The sequence below is a fragment of the Sciurus vulgaris genome, assembly GCF_902686455.1.
Source record: "Sciurus vulgaris genome assembly, chromosome: 5".
NCBI classification, from domain to species: Eukaryota; Metazoa; Chordata; class Mammalia; order Rodentia; family Sciuridae; genus Sciurus; species Sciurus vulgaris.
Window position 1 is genome coordinate 5,095,964 of NC_136465.1, and position 18,949 is coordinate 5,114,912.

General features: G+C 47.9%; 2 protein-coding genes across 4 annotated transcripts in view; one reads left to right on the forward strand and one right to left on the reverse strand.

Moving 5' to 3' along the window:
- The window catches only part of MCPH1 (microcephalin 1), a 211,684-nt gene that overhangs the window by 91,157 nt on the left and 101,578 nt on the right, over positions 1-18,949 (forward strand). The gene's annotated exons all lie outside the window — the stretch shown is intronic.
- ANGPT2 (angiopoietin 2) overlaps positions 1-18,949 on the reverse strand; it is a 49,098-nt gene that overhangs the window by 7,439 nt on the left and 22,710 nt on the right. Inside the window, exons 2-5 of the mRNA XM_079141823.1 lie at positions 15,563-15,718; positions 11,700-11,821; positions 6,300-6,532; positions 4,259-4,386 (exon numbers count right to left, since the gene is read on the reverse strand). Of these exons, the coding sequence (XP_078997949.1) occupies positions 4,259-4,386; positions 6,300-6,532; positions 11,700-11,821; positions 15,563-15,718 (639 nt within the window). The remainder of the gene's footprint in view (positions 1-4,258; positions 4,387-6,299; positions 6,533-11,699; positions 11,822-15,562; positions 15,719-18,949) is intronic.

Below are 18,949 nucleotides of genomic sequence, written 5' to 3' on the forward strand. Positions count from 1 at the left end.
CTTCGAGCTGGCTAAGTGGGTTTCAACTCCGTCCAGAACATAGAATTCTTTCTTGGGCTAAGTGCATGCATGCTCAATTTCAACTCAGCTGGAGTTTTATTATGAAATTAAAAACCTCTGAAAATAAGATTACATAAATAGTTTTCAATAATGAGATTATACTAGGACAATCAGGAAAAATTTCCCGAAAGTAAGATGATTTCTTTATAGCATAAAAGGTAGAAAATATTAAAGTTAAGGTTCAAGACCAATCATAAATGTTCTTCCTTTGTTGTTTTCCATGGTCTTTTGGAGAATGCGGGAGCCTGTTTGGGTGGGAGAAGCTTCGATGGGAACTGTGTTTTTTCTGAGTTAGGATCTAGTGGCGGGAGCTGACTGACCCCAGGAGCTCTTGGTCCTGCTCCTTCATTGTGCACGTGAGGAAGCCAGAGCCGGAGGCCAAGCGGGCTGCCTGTGCATCATTGTCTTGGAGCCAGAGAACAGTCCTGGGCCACCCTGTTCTGCAAGGGCTTTCCCCCCTCACAGTCCCATCCCTCTACAGAGGTCACAGGTTCCAGTTGCCCTCTTGAGCGACCCTTCATTTGGAAGGACAGGTGCCAAGAAAGAAAATCACAATTATGGATAAGAAATTACTTCCATAGATTAATCAGCTGTAAAGACGGATCTGCTGAAAGAAACCCCTTATTATCATCCTGCGTTGATAACGACCTCATTAATCATGCCGTCACCCACTCCACTCTCCCAGCACTGTGCCAGGCCCAGACCCTGCATGTGCTGGGACTTCACAACTGCTGAGATGTGTTCGGCGTTTCTGAAAGGCGAGTCGAAATTGATCGATTTGATCAGAGGCATGCAGCTGCCCACAGCATGTAGGATTTGAAGAAGGCCCCTTGAATTCCTGCATGATGTATCTCCACTACATCAATGCTGCCAGAAGCAGAGAAACTTGACCCTTTTGTTAATGGGCAGAAGTCCCTCCACGCAGCTCCGAGTTGAATCGGCTCGTGCATCACACTGCGTCTGGTTTGCCTGTGGTCAACAAAGTGGTCAGTGTTGCTCTGTTTCTAACCGCCGGCTTTGTAAAAATCCCCAGAGTGAGTAGGTGATCGAGCAAGCGCACAGGTGAGGAGCGTGTGCATAGAAGTCGGTCCCCTGCCCCTTAAGGGCTTGCTGATGGGGCATTGGCATGGCTCTCAGTGGGCCTGCCCTTGTTCTAACACATTCCATCCTTAGGGCCGAAAGGCACCGTGTAGTGAGTGACACCTAAAGACGTGCCCTCTCTCCCGTGGAGACCGGTTCCTCCCGGGGAGTCGAGTCTGCACAGATGTCTTGTCTCCCTGACTCCTTGACGCTCTCCATCAGCCTCGTAGAACACTTTCTTAATACTTCACCCAGATTTGTTCAAAGTCAGGATTTATAAAAGCAGAGGTATTTGGGTGCACTTGGCTATGAAACTTGCAGAGTGTTCAGTCACCCACATAGCCAGGAGACATCCAGAGGGGATGACCAAACAGACCATAACGGGATGGGAAAACCACGAGTGCTGGTGCTGCCCACGGCCTGCCACTCCACGCACAGCAGACCCCAAGGCGCCTGCTTTCCCTCACCGTGCTGGGCACAGTTCCGGGACCTGGTCTCTCACTGCAAGGCCTGGTGCTTTCCAGTGGACGCCGCTTGATTTCACTGCCGTGCTTCAGCTCCAAGGCCTTGGGTAAGTGACTCAACAGCAAAAACCGATGAACACTGGGAGTCAGAAGTCGGGGGAGCTTGGGGAAGGGAACAGTTGTGCTTCCACATAGCATAAGCTGTCCTCATGCTTCTGATAAATACCCTATCGCTGTGTCTATCTTGTACAGAACCTTTATGAAATTTTCAAAAATCAAAGTTGCAATGCTTAGGCCTTTCGGACGATCCATCCAAAGAGCTATTGGACATTCGTTTCTTGAATTAAATGATCCAGGGCAAGATTGGGTACTCTACTATGCAGTTGCCTCTTGTTCTTTGGGGGCAGCCCCTGCTTTTTATTCCAAGTCCTTCCCTGGGTCCTGGACTTCTGTTGTCACAACCTCCAGGGCTGTCGTTATGTGACAGATGAAACAGCTCAAAGAGGAGAGCGGACTTACTCTGAGGCCCGGATGGGCAGAGCTGGAATTTAAACCCAAGTCTGTCTGCCTCTCCCCAGATCAGATGGTGAATTGTGAAGTCTTAAATCTGGAAGGGAATTCAGAGGTAACTTAATCTAGACCATTTATTTTAAAGAAGAGAAAGTTGAGGTTTTGAGAGATCATTGTTCCTTGCTGTGTCAATGGATTTATTTTTACAGCAGATATTTAGAGGGGGTATAAATCCCGATGTCTCCAGCCATGACCTGACACTCACATCATCCCAGAGTGCTAGATCTTTTCATCTTTCTGCAGAGTATTTTCGTTACTCCACAGGGGTGGTACTGTGCATGGCGGGAACACCACGCCAAGCCAGAAGAACATCACGATGGGGCCGTGCCCACAGTGCTGTCTCCCAGGATCTGCATGGACAGCATCCCTGTGTCCTCCTGGACACTCATGTCACCATTATCACCAGGCCAAGAACTTGCCTCTGGTGCAGAACAATCACATGAGAAGAATTGTCATGAGACCAGATCACAAAGGGGATTTAAACAGTTAGCCTCGCGATAATTGCTTTTTCATCTGTAACGGACTGTTTTGTGTTGCTTTCCTCTCCCTGATGCACTGCTTCTAGGCCGCTAGGGACATTAACTCATTTTCAAGGTTGATTTAAAGCAGCATGAATGAATTAGAGATTTCTTTGGAAAGAATTATCTTAAATAGCATAGTATTTACTTTAAATTCATAATCAAGTTTTATGTTACTGTTTCAAATTCCACATCTTTAAACCTTTAAACGCTTGTGATTTTCTTTGATACCATGTTAAATACTGAGGATAATACTGGGTTCAAGAAGATACTACTTCCAGCAGCCTGTAAACCACCCATTCCGCTCCAGTATGGAGTGTGTTTTCTGGAGTCTCTGTGTTGACTGGTATGTAGCTTCTACTCCGAGTGCAGCCGTATCGGTACACGCTCAGTGGACACAACCATCTAGCATTCACTTTGCAGTGATTTCACGTGGTGTCATTGTATCTCATCCAGTCTCCGAAAGAAGCCACAATGAAGTATTTCCCGAGGAAGTGGTTCCTTCACCCAGATAAGACTCAGAACGTCCCAGAGTGGCGGTTGCAGGAGACATCCACAGTCTGTATCCAGACTGTCTGAAGGTGGCTGAGTTCAGCTGTGAGCTGCCTTGGCCCGCTGCAACGTGCCAATTGCTCTGCTTTCTCCACGGTGGTGGAAACCACCCTGCAGTAAACGCTCTGTGCTTGAGAAGAAAAGGAGTTGCTCTCCTGGGCTCTTCCAGACTGTGTTAGGAGAGGCCACAGACGACCCCAGGGGCCTTCCTGTGGGGCTGCAGACCCCAGCATTCTGGACACCTGTCAGCAAGTCCGCAGGGTGGAAACCACTTCCAAAATGACACTGAGGTGTCCTTGGTCTGCGTCCCAGGGTGGGTGTGTGGACTGATGGCGACTGATGGCGCAGGGCAATAGTGGTCAGTCATGGCAGGGCAGAGGTACCCAAAGGCACCCGAGTCCCTGTGTCCTCCAGCCCACATCCGCGGTTTAGAGAAAGGAGAGGCAGCATCACCCCAGAAGGCTGTCACAGTGCCATACATGTCACTTGGCCTGTGCTTCTGTTGAAACCCAATATCCTGTGCGTCTGGGGTTTCCAGCTCCTGGGCTCAAAGTGTGTGTCCACCTCAGTAAAAATCATTTTTTTTAAACCTCTTCTGCTGGTGCACATTTCTGCTCTTCTGTCTGATGAGATGGGAAATATGTGTAGATATTGTCTCAGAGTCACTGTGTGCACGTGAATGAGCCTCCTCCCTGATGGAATATAAACATTGCTTGGAAAAATGATCAGAAGACAAACTATGGTTATGCAGACTCAGGTATTGCAAGATATTTCCTATAAAATTGATGAAATGAGTCTTGTCCACAAGGAAAGCTGCACATCATTTAAGCACAAAGTATCCTGTGGAGGACGAGATGGACGGTCCACACCACCAGCACGCAGTGGCCGAGTCCATTCAGAGCAACCTAACGCAGGGCATGGGCGGCGGGGGGCTCTGAGGACTGGTTTCTGCTCGGGAGGCCTCACCCCCAGAGGCCTGGAGCCGGGCAGCCAGTGATGACGACGGTGCCTTACCTTTCTCTCTTCTGTAGAGTTGGGAAATGTCAGTGTGTAGACGCCAGTGGTGGTGAGGCCCGATCTGAATACTTCAGCACAGTCTCTGAAAACATTTTGTTCTTCTTTAGCAGTAATAGAGTTCTTAGCTGTGTTAAAAAAAAAAAAAAAAAAAAAAAGCATTTGAATGGAGTTCACAGAAAGATAAAACTTGTTAATTCAAGACTCAGTCATTCGGTGATTTTATTACATTTGAATTTTTATAACAAACAGAAAGGATATGCCAGATTTTTAGTTTTTCTAAAAAAAAAAAAAAAAAAAAAGTCACTCTTAACAACCTATTTTCCTATGAATTCTAAAATAATTCTTACTTCTTTTTTTTACTGTCCACTGCATGTAATGCAGGAATTTCCAGCCCATAATAAGCCATTACTTTTTGAAAGTTTCTCATCTTGAGTGGAATCAGGTAAACTTATTATAGACAAGTAAAGATGATGTACCCAACATGCTTCTCCCCAGGGCCCTGCCTGACCCTTAGGCCATTTTCCACGGGGCCGTAGTTTTTCCCTTACACACACACACACACACACACACACACACACACACACACACACACACACACACACACACACACACACACACACACACACACACACACACACACACACACACACACACACACACACACACACACACACACACACACACACACACACACACACACACACACACACACACACACACACACACACGGCTGAATCTAATTTGTGTTTAGAATACCACATGGGAGACCCTGAGTATTTGAATTTGTAGCAGCTGTACCATGGACAGCTTGTATTTTGAAAGATGTGATATTTACCTGTGTGCTTTAAATTCCTCTTCTAAGTCTAAAATTTCTAGGGCTATGAAATTCTTGAAATTCAAATTCTGCTGTCAGTGTTAACATTTCCAATTCCTTTTCTGCCATATTGAAAGAAAAATGCGTGTATGTGTGTCATTGCGGGTCCTGAGGAGCAGAGCAGAGCAGAGCTCGGCTCAGCTCCTCCAGCTCCCTGGTGGGCGCAGAGGCTTAGGCAGCCCTTGCCTGGTGGAGGCCACAGAGAGGGGGAGCCTCTGCTGCTCCCAGATTTCCTCCAGAATCTGAGCTACGTGACTCTCTCTCTCCCAGCTCATCACAGCAGGTGGTACACACTGTCTGGTCCCAGCAGTGACAGATGGCTGCCTTCAGTTTTTCTATGCACGTGAAGACAATGTGCTTTTCCTGAATTGCAAGAGGGTAGGACTAGTTGGAAATCCACGGGCTGCAGCTGGCCGCCCAGAGTGTGGCCCTCGTGTCAGCAGCCTGCCGCTCTTTCCTGCAGCCAGGCACCTAGGTGCTTGGTTCCTCCCTCTGTCAAGACTGGGGTAACTGCAGGACTCAAGTTAAATGTGGGAACAGACTTCTTTTATGGAATCACACATGTAATTCGCATGCGTGAATCCAGGACTCACACGCAAGGGGCGTCAAGTCAGAAGAGCCTGAGGTAAGAGACCATCCAAATGAGCCACAGGAAGAACCAGGTCAAATTCGTTTAGTGGGGAAAATGCTCAAATAAAACCAGAGATTGTGCATCACATCTTCAGTTAATGACCAGAGATTCTTCTGCCCCTTCAGCTGAAAGGCCAGACAGTCGTGAAGGGGAAGTGTACTGCAGCACTGGGCGCGAGAGGGTGGCTGGCCCCTCCCCAGTGCCCGTCGCCAGAAACGTCTTATTGGTCTCCGGCTGGCCTGTGCGGTCACAGTTTTCCATTTACAACCCAGAGAAGCGGAGTCGCACTGTGCTGCTCCAACTTGCCCTCCCCGTCTCGGGCAAAGCAGGCTGTGTACAGCCTGGAGTCACAGTGTGTTTGGGGAGTTCTTCCTCCTGACAGTGTGTGTGCATAGTGCCCTGCCCTGCTGTCTGCCTCCGCTTCTCCTTAGTCCTGTGTTGAGACCCCATAGAGCTTTCACGTGAAATATGTAAGAGACAGATGGACTGATGGAGGGCGCCCGACACGGACAGGATGTGTGGGCGGCACTTACGGCTGGACGCGGACACCATGGTCAGCAGGTTGTGCACCGTCTCCATCAGGTCACGCTGCTGCTTTTGGAGGGCCGAGTTGTTCACGGTGGCGGTGACCAGCTGCTTCTCCAGCTCCTGGATGACGGAGCTCTGCTTGGACACCAGGACCCGCAGCTGGTCCTTCTCCTCCCGCATGGACCTCAGCTGCAGCGTGTGCTTGTCCTCCATGTCCAGCACTTTCTTCTCTAGGAAGCTGAGGGGAGAGGACGCACTTCTGAGTGAAGGGCCATCTGGGCCGGATTGCCGCCAAGGCCAGGTGCGTTGTGAACACCGTTTCAGGACCCTAGTAACATTGCTCATGGCTTTGTGTGTCTGTTTTGCCAAGCACTCTGTCCAGATGTGGTAGGAGTCATAAAGTAACAAGGGGTTGTCAGCCCCAGACAGTCTCTCACACACCAAGGTCACACACGTGAATTACGTGTGTGTACACACATCACATGCCAGGGTACACATATGTGTCATGCTCAACCACAGCAGTGGAACATGAATGTCATGGCATGGGGTGCCCACGAGTCCAGAAGAAGGAGGCATGACTTCAGCATGGTGCTCGTGAGTGCTTTGTTTGAGAAGGAGGAGTTTGAGGTGGGCCTCTGGGGAGCCTGTTGGCTTTCTCCTGAACTGTTTATATCTGAATACTAATCCTGATGATGATAACTGCTGATCTTCCAATACTGTGTACTAAGTACTCCTGCATGAGGCAGGTGAATACTTGGCTTAGATCTGGGTGTACTGGCCTGTGACCTGGGCAGCTTACCTAATCAGTTTCCTTGTGTGTAAATGGGGACATCACCTCCCTCTTGGGGCTGGTCAGGTTCATTTAAAATGCTTAGACTAGTTCCTGGCACACAGCAGCACTCAATAAATGTTCATTATGAGTTACAGCAACTTTATCCTCATTTCCAATGAGCAAATTGCATGAAGCTTAGACATACATACTAGATCACCTGCCTAAAGTCTCAGGTAGGTGGCAGAGGCAGAATTCAAACCCAGATCTTTGACTCTGAAACACACCCTTCCTTTCTTCTACTATGGACCCCTTTAACTAGCGCCGGCTGGTAGACTTGATACTCAGTTACAATATGAGATAGGCCCTTGAAAATCTATGTAAAGCTGGTTTTTATTCTTATTGGTTGTACATGTCAGTAGGATGTGTTTTGACATAATGTATGGAGCCTAACTTCCCCTTCTTCTGGCTGCACGTGACGTAGAGTTACGTTGGTTGTGTGATCACATGCACATGGGATAGTATGTCCAGTTCATTCTCTTTTCTTTCCTATTCCCACCCCCTGCCTTGCCTTCATTCCCCTTTGTCTGATCCGAAGTGCTTCTGTTCTTCCCCACCCACCCCTATGGTGACTTAGCATACACATATTAGAGAGAACTTTCTACTTTTGGTTTTCTAAAATGATTTTGATAGTGATAAAGCTATGCCATGTGAGCCCAAAAGATTCTGTTAATGGTGATATAGTTTGTCTTTCTAACCTCAGTTTCTAAGGATTATCTACATATGTCACGAGAGTCACAGGAAGGCCACGTGCACACTGAGAAGTCACCAGTGCTGTGAGCACTGTGCATGAGTGGAAGGAGCCCTGGTCTGAGGACCCCACCTCTGGGGGCCACCCTGCTCTGTGGGTCTCAGGTGTACTGCTAGCTAAGTGAATGACCATGTGTCCTAGCTAAGTAGATGTCTAAACAAAGGCGTTAGATAGATGATCTCCAGGCCCCTCCGGTTCATTTGGTCTGTGCATCCCTCTGCCTTTCCGACGCTAGTGTTTTACGAATCTTTAGCCCTGTGGACATCAACCATAGAACCAGACTGCCCCTTACAGAGCTTGTCAATAAATAGTCACAATCAGTATTAATGATTATTAGAAATTGAACTGCAGCTCTTAAACTCATCCCAGGCCTCTGGCCATTGAAAATCATTAATGATGACCAACGGACTATCTATATACCAAGTTGTAAATAATTCATTACTATAATGCAGTCATTTTGATTAGGTTTTCTCAGTTTTACCATGTTTTTCAACTATTATTATCATTCTTGGTATCACCTGACTTTATTTTAAAAGAAAGTGTGTGTCTCAAAAGCCAAGACAGCTCACCCCCAGCAGAAGGTATCCTAAGCCTGCCTCTTCCTGCGACTCTGAAATCGTCGTGTCTGCTGGCATGCAGGGCGTGTGTTGGGAAGTGCACCTGCGGACCTGGGCAGTACGCTTGGCGGTCTGAGGCGCCCTGAACCCTGGGTCTGCGCTGCCTTTAGTGCGACGTCACCGAGGCTTGTGGTCTGCCCTCCTTCACTGGTGTTAGTAACCTGAGAGGCGCAAGGGAAGGTGTGCCATGGCAGAGCGTGGAAGGGAGCAGTGTGCGCTGGGCAGCCAGAAATGGCACCTTAGCTCCTCCTCCAGCGCCCATGCCAGCCTAGCTGCAGGGACAGGCCTCTCCTGATCTGAAGGAGTTGTCTTGAGATCAGATATGAGTGCGCGTCAGGAGAGAAGCCCGCTGGGCTCATCCCAGACCAGACTGGCTCAGGGCAGTGCGCTGGGTGAGCACCTCAGATGGAGCACAGCAGTCAAAAACTGTCAGAGGTCCGGGGATCATATTTTAGAGCAGTATTTTGAGAAATGCAGCTGAGCCCACTAATGACTTGTGAAATCAACTTGGTGAGTTGCAACCACCATTTTTCAATGAAATAAAACAAATAGGATGAAACGGGAAAATAGAGTGAATTCGTAGCAAGAATCGTGCACATTGCAGCAAACAGGATGGTCAGCGTTGTCGTGTGCTGAGGAAAGGGGAGCATGTGGTGAAGGCGGCCGCTCACTCGCAGCCTGCTCATTTTCCAGTACAGGATGAGCAACATGAGGACCATGGTACATCGGACTGAGCTTGATTCTGCGTTAACATGACCCCAGGCTCACTGAGAACTGTGGGGAAATATCCCCTTGGCAGAAACGTTCCTGGAGTTGAACCACATTAGCGTGGTCGAGAGATGTTCTGAGTCTGTTCTCCGCAGTTTCGTGTGTCAGAAGCCAGTCTCCCGTGTGGGAGGTAGTGGAGCCCTTGACTTCGGTGGAGCTGCCTTCGAAGGTGTCAAGGGAACTCCCATGGGACCCCTGTGCTCACCAGAGCACGCTCTCGTAAGCGAGCCTGCCCTCTCGGTCCCCTCTGGCTCTTTGGAAAGGTGGCTTCTTCCTCTCACACACTCTTCCACCATGGTGCTAGCATTGCAGGTAGGCCCTCCCCAGAGGCCAAACCAATGGGACCACCCACTTTTGGACTTTCTGCCTCCAACACTGTAAACTAAGTAAACTACTTTATAAAGTCAGCCTGCTACAGGTGTTTGATTACAGCCGTGAAAAGTGGGTTTTTATGAGTTTCTCTTCAAGAAGAAATAGTATCAATGGCCAGATGTTTCAAGGTCAGAATAATTTAATTGAAGGGATACATATGGCCCCTAAATCACTTATTTTGAGAAGAAAGAAGAGTGAGATGGAAAGAAAAATGATCATTTTCAACTTTAGCTCATGAATCTAAAAGCATAGTAGTGGCAATTTTGAAAGAAATGTTGATCTTTGTAGGTATTTTGACTTCATTTGAACCCATTCTATAAAGAAAGCAATTGTACTTTTCTGGAAGCTGATTTGACAAGTGCTTATATGGAGAAAATGTGTGATGTTAAATTTAACGTCAGAAAACTAGGTTTGAATTATGGAAAAAGTACATTATTGAGCCATGTATATTAAACTTGAGGTAACATGGAGGATTTAAATTGGAAAAAAAGAAAATGTGAAGCATCATTTAAACAGGAATGAGCCAAAACACAGCAAACCACAGAACAGTTGGAGTCACCATCTAGATATCCCAAAACCTTGAGTTGAAGAAATTTCACCAAATTATAAGATCAGAAAAATGTAGTGAGAGTTGATTGAATTTCAGAGCAGCTGACCGACCAGCTGACTTTACATAGTAAAGTGTGCCTGTTCTAGGCAGCAAAGCTAAACTAAGAGATGAGAGTCATGCTCTTCTAAGTAAAAGGCAAGATGATCTGACAAATACCATCAGCCCTCCCTGACCTCTTGTTCTGCATCCGTGGGGTCAGCCAAACTTGGACTCAAAATATTTGGGGTGGGGGGCAGAGTGCATCTGTGCAAAACATGTTAGAGGCTGAGAATCCTTGGATGTCAGTATCTGAGGGGTCCCAGAACAGCCCTGTAGATATTGAAGTACAGCTGAATTTACAAATATGGTATTGGGCCACTCATCGGCATATGTAAGGGATAATTTTAGTAAATTTTTCACATACTAAATTTGAAAACTTCAGGCAGAAGCAGCGTTCTGTACTAGGGAACGTTCAACAGCCTGAGCGAGTCGTAGGTTTCTGAAAGACAGCCGGGTGGGCGGTGGTGATCAGCAGCTCCTGTGTCCCCAGCATCACCACCACATGGAACTGCTGATATTGTGATATCTCAGTGTTGGTCTCAAACTCATATCCCAGGGTGCAGACATTCAAAACGTCAATGAAAATTAGTTGAATGAGAAAAATCTGTTTGCTTTTTAAAACTGGAGACCCATAAGAAATTAAATTTGGTCCCCAGAGAACAGAAAGAATGATTTCAGTTTAGTTCTTAATTCACGGTAAGGAATGAGTCTGTACAACAATTTATTGCCATTTCTGACTAAGACTAAAGAATTATTTAGATTGTGAAACAGAAACAAATTGCTGGGACTACATCCCATGCCTTAAGCTCAAGGACAAAGCACACCAAGTATGTGTGCACATGCACCTTCATCTGTCCCCATATAGTGTCAGCCTAGGAAAACAGTCCCCATTCCCCACCTGAAGTTTGTTACTGTCGTTTTTATCCTGGGATTTTTTTCTATATTTTATTTAAATATTAATTCAATAATTTTAGGACCAACTTGTTTTTACTTGGTCATGGTTTTATGAGGAGGTAATGCATGCTGGAATTAATGAATGACAGTATAAGAATCGTTTTCCTACTGTAAATTATTTTGTGTAGGAAGAAACAAAATCCCCACAGGCAAAGGAGCAATGCGAAGCCACTGCTACCAATAGGCAGCACACGCCGGCAGGTCCCACCCACAAGCACGCAGGCCACAGTGACAGTCTTGAAGGGAACAGAAGATAGAGACCAGGATCAAGGACTGGGGGGACTTGTGTCAGTCCAGGGTGTTCCCAGAACCTTCCCCTGCCTCCCCGGCACCTTTTCTGATCCATATGCTGGACCCGAAGAATTTCACCATTCTGGAATCCACACTTGCAATTAATAGTCATACGAGATAGGCTTTTGCATCTTAAAATTATTCAATTGTAAATATTTTTAAACTGGACATTACCTGTTCTTGTCCTGCAGTTTGTTTATTTCACTGGTCTGGTCCAAAATCTGTTTCTCCAATTTGTTTGTAGACAGGGAATGTTCCAGAAGCTGAAGTTCAAGCCTTGTTGTCTGGTTTAGCACCTAAATGTAACAAAATGCAACTCCTGTTTATCACTTTTAATCAGTTTGATTTCTTACCTTGTAATTCAATTATCCAGTTTATCAGAAAATAGAACATACTGTATATCAACCCAAGTGCCTTATTTTGGCCTATTTTTCATGTTCAGAAAAGGCAAGGTTTCTTGGATTATTACATCCATGTGCATTAAATCTTTTTTCTCCATGTTTTTATTTTGAAAGTGGTTAATAGTTATGGACAGTGCTGTTGGTGTGAAATAATATTTTTCTAGTTCTGTATTTTATCATTGTATACAGTGAGATTAGTAAGAGCATACAATGCTCATATTTCAAAGATCAAAACTGTTGATGAATAAAAAGTAATTCCCCGCCCAAACAAAGCTCTGTTCTGGTATTTATTTGCTGGTCAGTAGATACAGGGATGCAAAGTCACATGCGCCTGGTATATAAAAATGTAGCTCCCTTTTAGCCTGGCATTTCCTCATTCATGTCCACATGCTTAGCCTTTATTTTTGTCTTTGCCATTTTCTTTTTCCTATTTTAATGGTCCTTGCAACCAATTAGGAAACAATAGAGTGTCCCTACCGAGTGGACCCGTCTTGCTCTGCGGCTGCTAATGTGTGGCATGTGTGGTTTCTCTGTCCCATTGTGTACCAGCAGCTTGAAGGACAGATTCCTTGATGTTTGGCTGCCTTGCAGCAGGAAGAATCGATTACTCACATCCTCCGTGTCACAGTGATTCAGGATGTGATATCACGTGTAAATGTGAGTCGGGATTGTAGCCAAGGAGTCTGCGTCCTTGAAAGAGTCATTGTTTGCTGGGTGTCTTTGTGGTTTGCAGAAGCGCTGGCCTGCCCGCTGAGCAGGTCGCCAGGATGGTTCGGTCCTCCGTCCAGCTGGTGGGAAGTCAGGTCTGAACGGTCCTGCTGAGGGTAGCAAGGCCTCGGCCAACACTAGGCCTGGGTGCTGAGGTGGCCACCCGGGCTGTAGCTCTGGCCTGCAGGTTCTTGGGGTCAGGCATTCTGTGAGGGTTATTCTCAAGGGAAAATTGGGTCTCCTGCTTAATTCATGAGAATGGTAAGGTGGGCACAGATAGAGAGGCAGAGAAGGATGGCCTGTGGGTCCTGCTGGCTGCAATAACTGCAGTTTTCACATCGCTTGTTTTCTTAAGGCAGCTGTGCATTTGAAGAGACCTGTCTGCAAGTGACTGAGCTAGTAGGCCAGCCTGTCCTCTTCGAGACCTCAGAACTCCAACTGCTGGTCAGTGCCCAATCCAGTCGCCTCCCACTCCTCAGTCTAGAAGATCTCGAATTAACCAGCAGTTCTCACTTGAGTTCACACCTACTTCTTGCCGTCATACACGATTAGCAGTGGCCTTCGAGGGGATCGGGGACATGGTAGCCTCTTGCTCAGCCACATACATGTCTTTGGCTGGGCTTTATAGACTGTTTTTTTTCCACCCATTTTCCTATTTTCCTGTTACCCTGGATCATATGATATCTAATTTCACAACAGGCTTTTTAAAGAAATCATGTGACCCTGAAGCACATTAAATCTGACTTACACAGGATGTGGCCAGAGTTTGCATGGTTGTTCTAGGCCTTAACACTTTTTTATTACTATTATCTAAAAGCATTAAAAATGTATATTTATAGGACTTTGGATGAGCTTGAGTGCCCACTGGTTTTACTATCCACAGGTGGGGAATGTCACCTGATAATTACTGGTTTATTTTACTGACAAGACTGTGGGCACATGGACATATTTATTTCTAAATTGTATCTTTTCAGTTTTAGCTCTTATTATATCAACTAGGATTAAATTTTTAGTACTTTATGGTGTACCCTATAAAAATTTGTTTATATTTTTCCTGAAACATTTTGATTTTGCTGAAAATCTTGGTAATCAAATAATTGGTTATTCTGTCCTCAGAATCTTCCATTCTTCTACCACTCTCCTCCTGTTTTCTCTCCTCCCATTTTCTCTCCTCCTGTTTTCTCTCCTCCTGTTTTCTCACCTCCCATTTTCTCACCTCCCATCTTCTCTCCTCTCATCTTCTCACCTCCCATTTTTTCATCTCCCTTTTTCTCTCCTGTTTTCTCACCTCCCATTTTCTCTCCTCCCATTTTCTCACCTCTCATTTTCTCTCCTCTCATCTTCTCACCTCCCATTTTCTCTCCTCCCGTTTCCTCACCTCCTGTTTTCTCACCTCCCATCTTCTCTCCTCCCGTCTTCTCACCTCCCATTTTCTCACCTCCCATCTTCTCTCCTCCTGTTTTCTCACCTCCCATTTTTTCACCTCCCATCTTCTCTCCTCCCGTCTTCTCACCTCCCATTTTCTCACCTCCCATCTTCTCTCCTCCTGTTTTCTCACCTCCCATTTTTTCACCTCCCGTTTTCTCTCCTCCCGTTTTCTCACCTCCTATTTTCTCACCTCCCATTTTCTCACCTCCCGTCTTCTCTCCTCCCGTTTTCTCACCTCCCATTTTCTCTCCTCCCATCTTCTCTCCTCTCATCTTCTCACCTCCCATCTTCTCACCTCCCGTTTCCTCACCTCCCGTTTTCTCACCTCCCGTTTTCTCACCTCCCGTTTTCTCACCTTCCGTTTTCTCACCTCCCGTTTTCTCACCTCCCGTTTTCTCTCCTCCCATCTTCTTTCCTCCCATTTTCTCACCTCCCATCTTCTCTCCTCCCATCTTCTCTCCTCCTGTTTCCTCACCTCCCGTTTTCTCTCCTTCCGTTTTCTCACCTCCCGTTTTCTCTCCTCCCATCTTCTCTCCCCCCGTTTTCTCACCTGGCCCCATGGCCGTCAGCAGGAAGAGACTGGCAGCGCCATCCGAGCAGCGGTCGTGCGGGCATGGGCGGGCTCTGATCCCACTCCACACCCGCCAGCTGGGGACTCGCCCCTTTCTGTCCTCGTCGCTGGAGCAGCAATTGGCCCACGTGTTGTGGGATTGCTTACAGTCAAACCCACCCATTTTCTGGAGCACGGCTCCTCGCTCGGAGTGGGCGATGCCAACCTCAGAGCCATGAAGGAGCCTGGCTTCGGGGGAGGGCAGTCGGGCTGAGGCAGGCCGGCTGGCACAGCCTGGCCTCTCCGTCTATGCGGCCAGCACACTCACCTGCCCCCAGCCTGTGTTTTGGGTCACAAGCTGAGCACTCTTCGCATGATTTCAGAGGATTTCTTTTTACCGTTTTGATATTTTAATGTTTTGCTGTTTTCAGCATTTTTAGATTTCTTACTCATTTCTGCTGTTGACTCTTAAGGCTGAAAGAGAACTTAGCAATCATTCATCTGGCCCAGCCCTTCATCGTAGTTAAACCCGAGACCCAGAGAGGGTGCCAGGGCCTCGCTGGGGTTTCTTCACCCTGTCCTGGTGACCTGGACCCAGGATAGACTTGGCCCTTGGCCGGTGGTTCTGCCTGGCCCTGCCCATGTCCACTCATATTGCCTCTCTTTCCCTGTAAATTGGTTTCACAAACGGTAGGTTTTCTCTTAACCTCGAATTGAGGTGTAGGAGCAAAGTTTCTCGCTCCCTGCCTCTGTGATTCTCATTTGTCAAAAGCATGGAAAGCTCAGGACTTGGAAATGAAAAGTACTAGCGAGAGTCCAGAAGGGACCTATGTGACAAAACCCATTGCCCTTGTGGTGTCAGGCGTGGGCTCTGGGAAGGCAACTTGTGGTCCTTGCTGGGTAAGCACCATGTGACCTCAGACTGGAAACGGACGCCCTGGGTCGCCTACCTGGGCCTCCACGTCAGTCAGCTTCCGCGTCTGCTCGGCGGTCTGGTTGAGGAGGTTGGTGCCGATCTCGATCATCACGGCCGTCTGGTTCTGCACCGCGTTCTGCTGCAGCTCCACCATCTCCTTCTTCATGTTGTCCTGGATATAGTTCTCCAGCTGGAGAACGGGAGTCGGAGGGTGCTCGTGAGTCACGGGCCAGGAACCCCAGTCCTGTATACCTGCCTCCCTTCCTCCTCTTGAAGTCCATCTGAAGACCTGTGGCTCCCCTCTGTCTGTACTACCTGCTGGCCACCGACTCCCTCCTGGCTGCTGCCCACAGCAAGCAGTCATCCCACCGACTCTGCTGCTTGGCTATCGGGAGGTCACAGATCTTACTAGAGCTCTGGTGGCTGGGGATCGTGTGGTTGGAGCCTTTCCTGAGCCGTATGACCCCAAACAGACGAGACCCCTGAAAGACGATCGCTACTCCTGATCGTCGAGCCCCATCTCTCCCGCAGGCTGTCCTGGGACCTGGCTCAGCCTTCGTGTCCATGATCTTGGCTCCTCCTTTTCTTCCTTCCTCTGTTTTACAGGTTAATACTTTGTAACTTTCGGATTGAAATACACTATTTAAAAGAACTCATAGGTAGCAGTTTGTCACCCCCATCACGTGGGAATGGTGGCTCTTTTGAGGTCAGAGTAAAGCTGTGTCTTAGTTACAGTTACTCTCACCACTGAGCAAAGTTTATTGTTTAAAAAGTTTTTTCTGGGAAGTTCAGAGCTACAAAGATACACTGAAGCCATAGTTTATTTTAAATCCATACCCAGAAGTAATAATTTATAAACTAATACAAATAACAATCTTCACCTTTTTTTATTTCAGTGTTTAAGAGCTAAATAAAAGTGACTCTGTCCTTTGTCATTGTAAATCATATACCTGGAGAGGGAAATATGCCTTTTAATGCCTCCCTCCTGTTTTTCGAGCTACCGGGTCAAACGTGGTTATTTTAACCTGAGCTGTGAGAGGATTATTTATAATTTGAAATTTTAAAGTCAAGCTCCAATTTAAAATCACACACTCAAGAACTTTTAAAAAGACATACATGCCTAATTTTTAGAAAGAAAGTTTCTTAACTTTAGTGTTATAACTTTTCCTAAACTTGAAAACAATAGAATGACAAAATGTTTTTTAAACTGCCCCTGGTTGACTTCAGGATCATGTGTGTGTGGTGCGCGCGCGCGCGCGTGTGTGTGTGTCTGATGTTGGGGTGAATTACAGCTCCCTGTGTCCATTCCATGTTTGTGCACAGACACTATCATGCTGTCTGTGTACAGTGTGTAACTTCTGAAGATATATCATTTAAATAAAGTAAAATTCTGTATACTATGGATCCAGTTGGATCTAATTGAAGCCTCTGGGAGGCAAACAGAACAGAGACATGGAGTAGTAGACACTAAGTGTCGACGTGAAAAGGACAGCAAGGAGGCAGTCGTTCTTCTGAAAGCCTACATCTGTGGCCCCATCGGCTCGGCCAGTGTCCCCTGGCCGGCCTGTCTGCTCTCCGTGGGCTCCTCCCGTGGACCAGGCAGTCTGACTGAGAACTGCTGCACTGTGAGCAGCGTGTTCGACTGAGGCTGATTCACACCTGCTCACCTTTCATCAGCCAGAAAGCTGGGTCTCAAAATTGGCTCGAACGCGCCTTCCTGTTCCAAGTTCCACAAGTGCCTCAAGCAGCAGGTCGAACACCTCTCCTCAGATAAGGGCCGTTTTTACCAACGGGAAAGCCTAGAATCAAAAATCACCATGCCCACTTTATCTTCTGGGAGCATCGTGGCAGAAGAATCCCGTTTTCTCTCCAGAAACAAGTTCTGACGCTTAGCGATGGGAAGGATAGGGGTGTCCAGGCCTGGCGGGATCATTTCTGCATGAGCATTCAGCATGGCCTCTGTAAGGCCCTGCCTCTCAGAACAGGAGGCCTGGTGGAGAAGAGCGGCCACGAGGTGGTACGCGCCGGAAGACGTCCTCGAAGTCCCTGCACAGCTTCTGCACGTTGGTTCTCTCCTGCTTTCCACAGCTCTGGAGTGTCTTTGTGCTCAGTCTTATTTTCTCTGTGTGACTGCAGCCTGCAGCAGGGACATCTGCCCCGCGAGTCCATCGCAGCCTGAGCCGTCTCAGCACAAGGGGACTGCGAGGGCCGGGCTGCCTCCCTGGCAGCGTCAGCTCCGCTCCCTGGCAGAGGTTTCCCATCCTATCATCCATGCTTCGCTGCTCTTATCAAAAGCAGTTCCGAGACACTCGAGCCCCCCAGGGAGGGGACGTGGCTCTTTCTAATTCCACGCGTGGCTTCCCACACACAAGTGTTCAGGAGCGCCGGGCGGCACCTTCCATCAGAAGACGGCCGGCTGTACAGTGTCGGGATTCCTGGGCACCAGGGCTCTCTGCAAGTGTGGGAGGCAGTGTGTGGCTGGGGCCTCGTGAAGGTGTGGCGCCAGGGCGCTGGGGACGAAGCCAGAGGGGAGCGCTGGCCTGGCCCACGCGGAGCCCTGGCTCAGTGCCGTCACCACACGGGAGACATGTGGCGAGGTGCCTCCTCCCAGTGCAGACGAGTCACCAAACTCAACATTCTGGGGCAGGAGCTGTCGTCGTGCGTAGCTGCATGGGGTAGCTCAGCGCTGGGTTTGCTGAAAACGAGCGACCCTCCACAGTCATCAAACTCGGCATCCCAGCAACCAGAAGAGAGTCATAGCATAAATCTAACGTAACGTTTGTATTCTAATATGACATGAGCGTGTTATAGCCTAATATAACCGGATGTAAAATGTGTTCCCCTAACACTTGAGTGATCGACTTTGACAGAAAAGAAAGACATGCATTTGTCAGGCGAACCATGACCGACTGATTACACGTTAAAATGTTTGTCTTCCTTCTCATGACAATCGCCATCCGTATCTTTTACACCAAAGCAAAGGTGGTCTTGCCGTTGTCTCGGGGAAGCACAGGGTCCCTAGCAGGAGACTGATTAGGGCCCCTCCCCGACTGCAGAAGCTGCTCGAGAGGTCCTCTCCGCTCCGTGAAGCCAAGTGCTGTTCCCGCTCCCTCAGTTCTGTCCATTGGAGGACCTACTTTTCCTGGAAAATGAGCGGTTCCGGGTTTCCTTGGAGACATTTCGCCGCAGCATTCCAGTTTGCACGTGGGTGGGGCCGCTCACACAGGCCCACAGGATGCGTCCGCCTGAGCCGCTTCCCAGCCGCTGCTTCCCTCGGCCGGATCCTGTCTCAGCCCGCTGCAGTCCTACTGCCCACTGTCAGAGTCAGGAAGCCAATTGCAAATCTGATCTGGGAGGCTCACATTGCCCCTTAGCATGCTGTAGGATTCTTGCCCTGGGAAACACACACCCTTTTGGATCG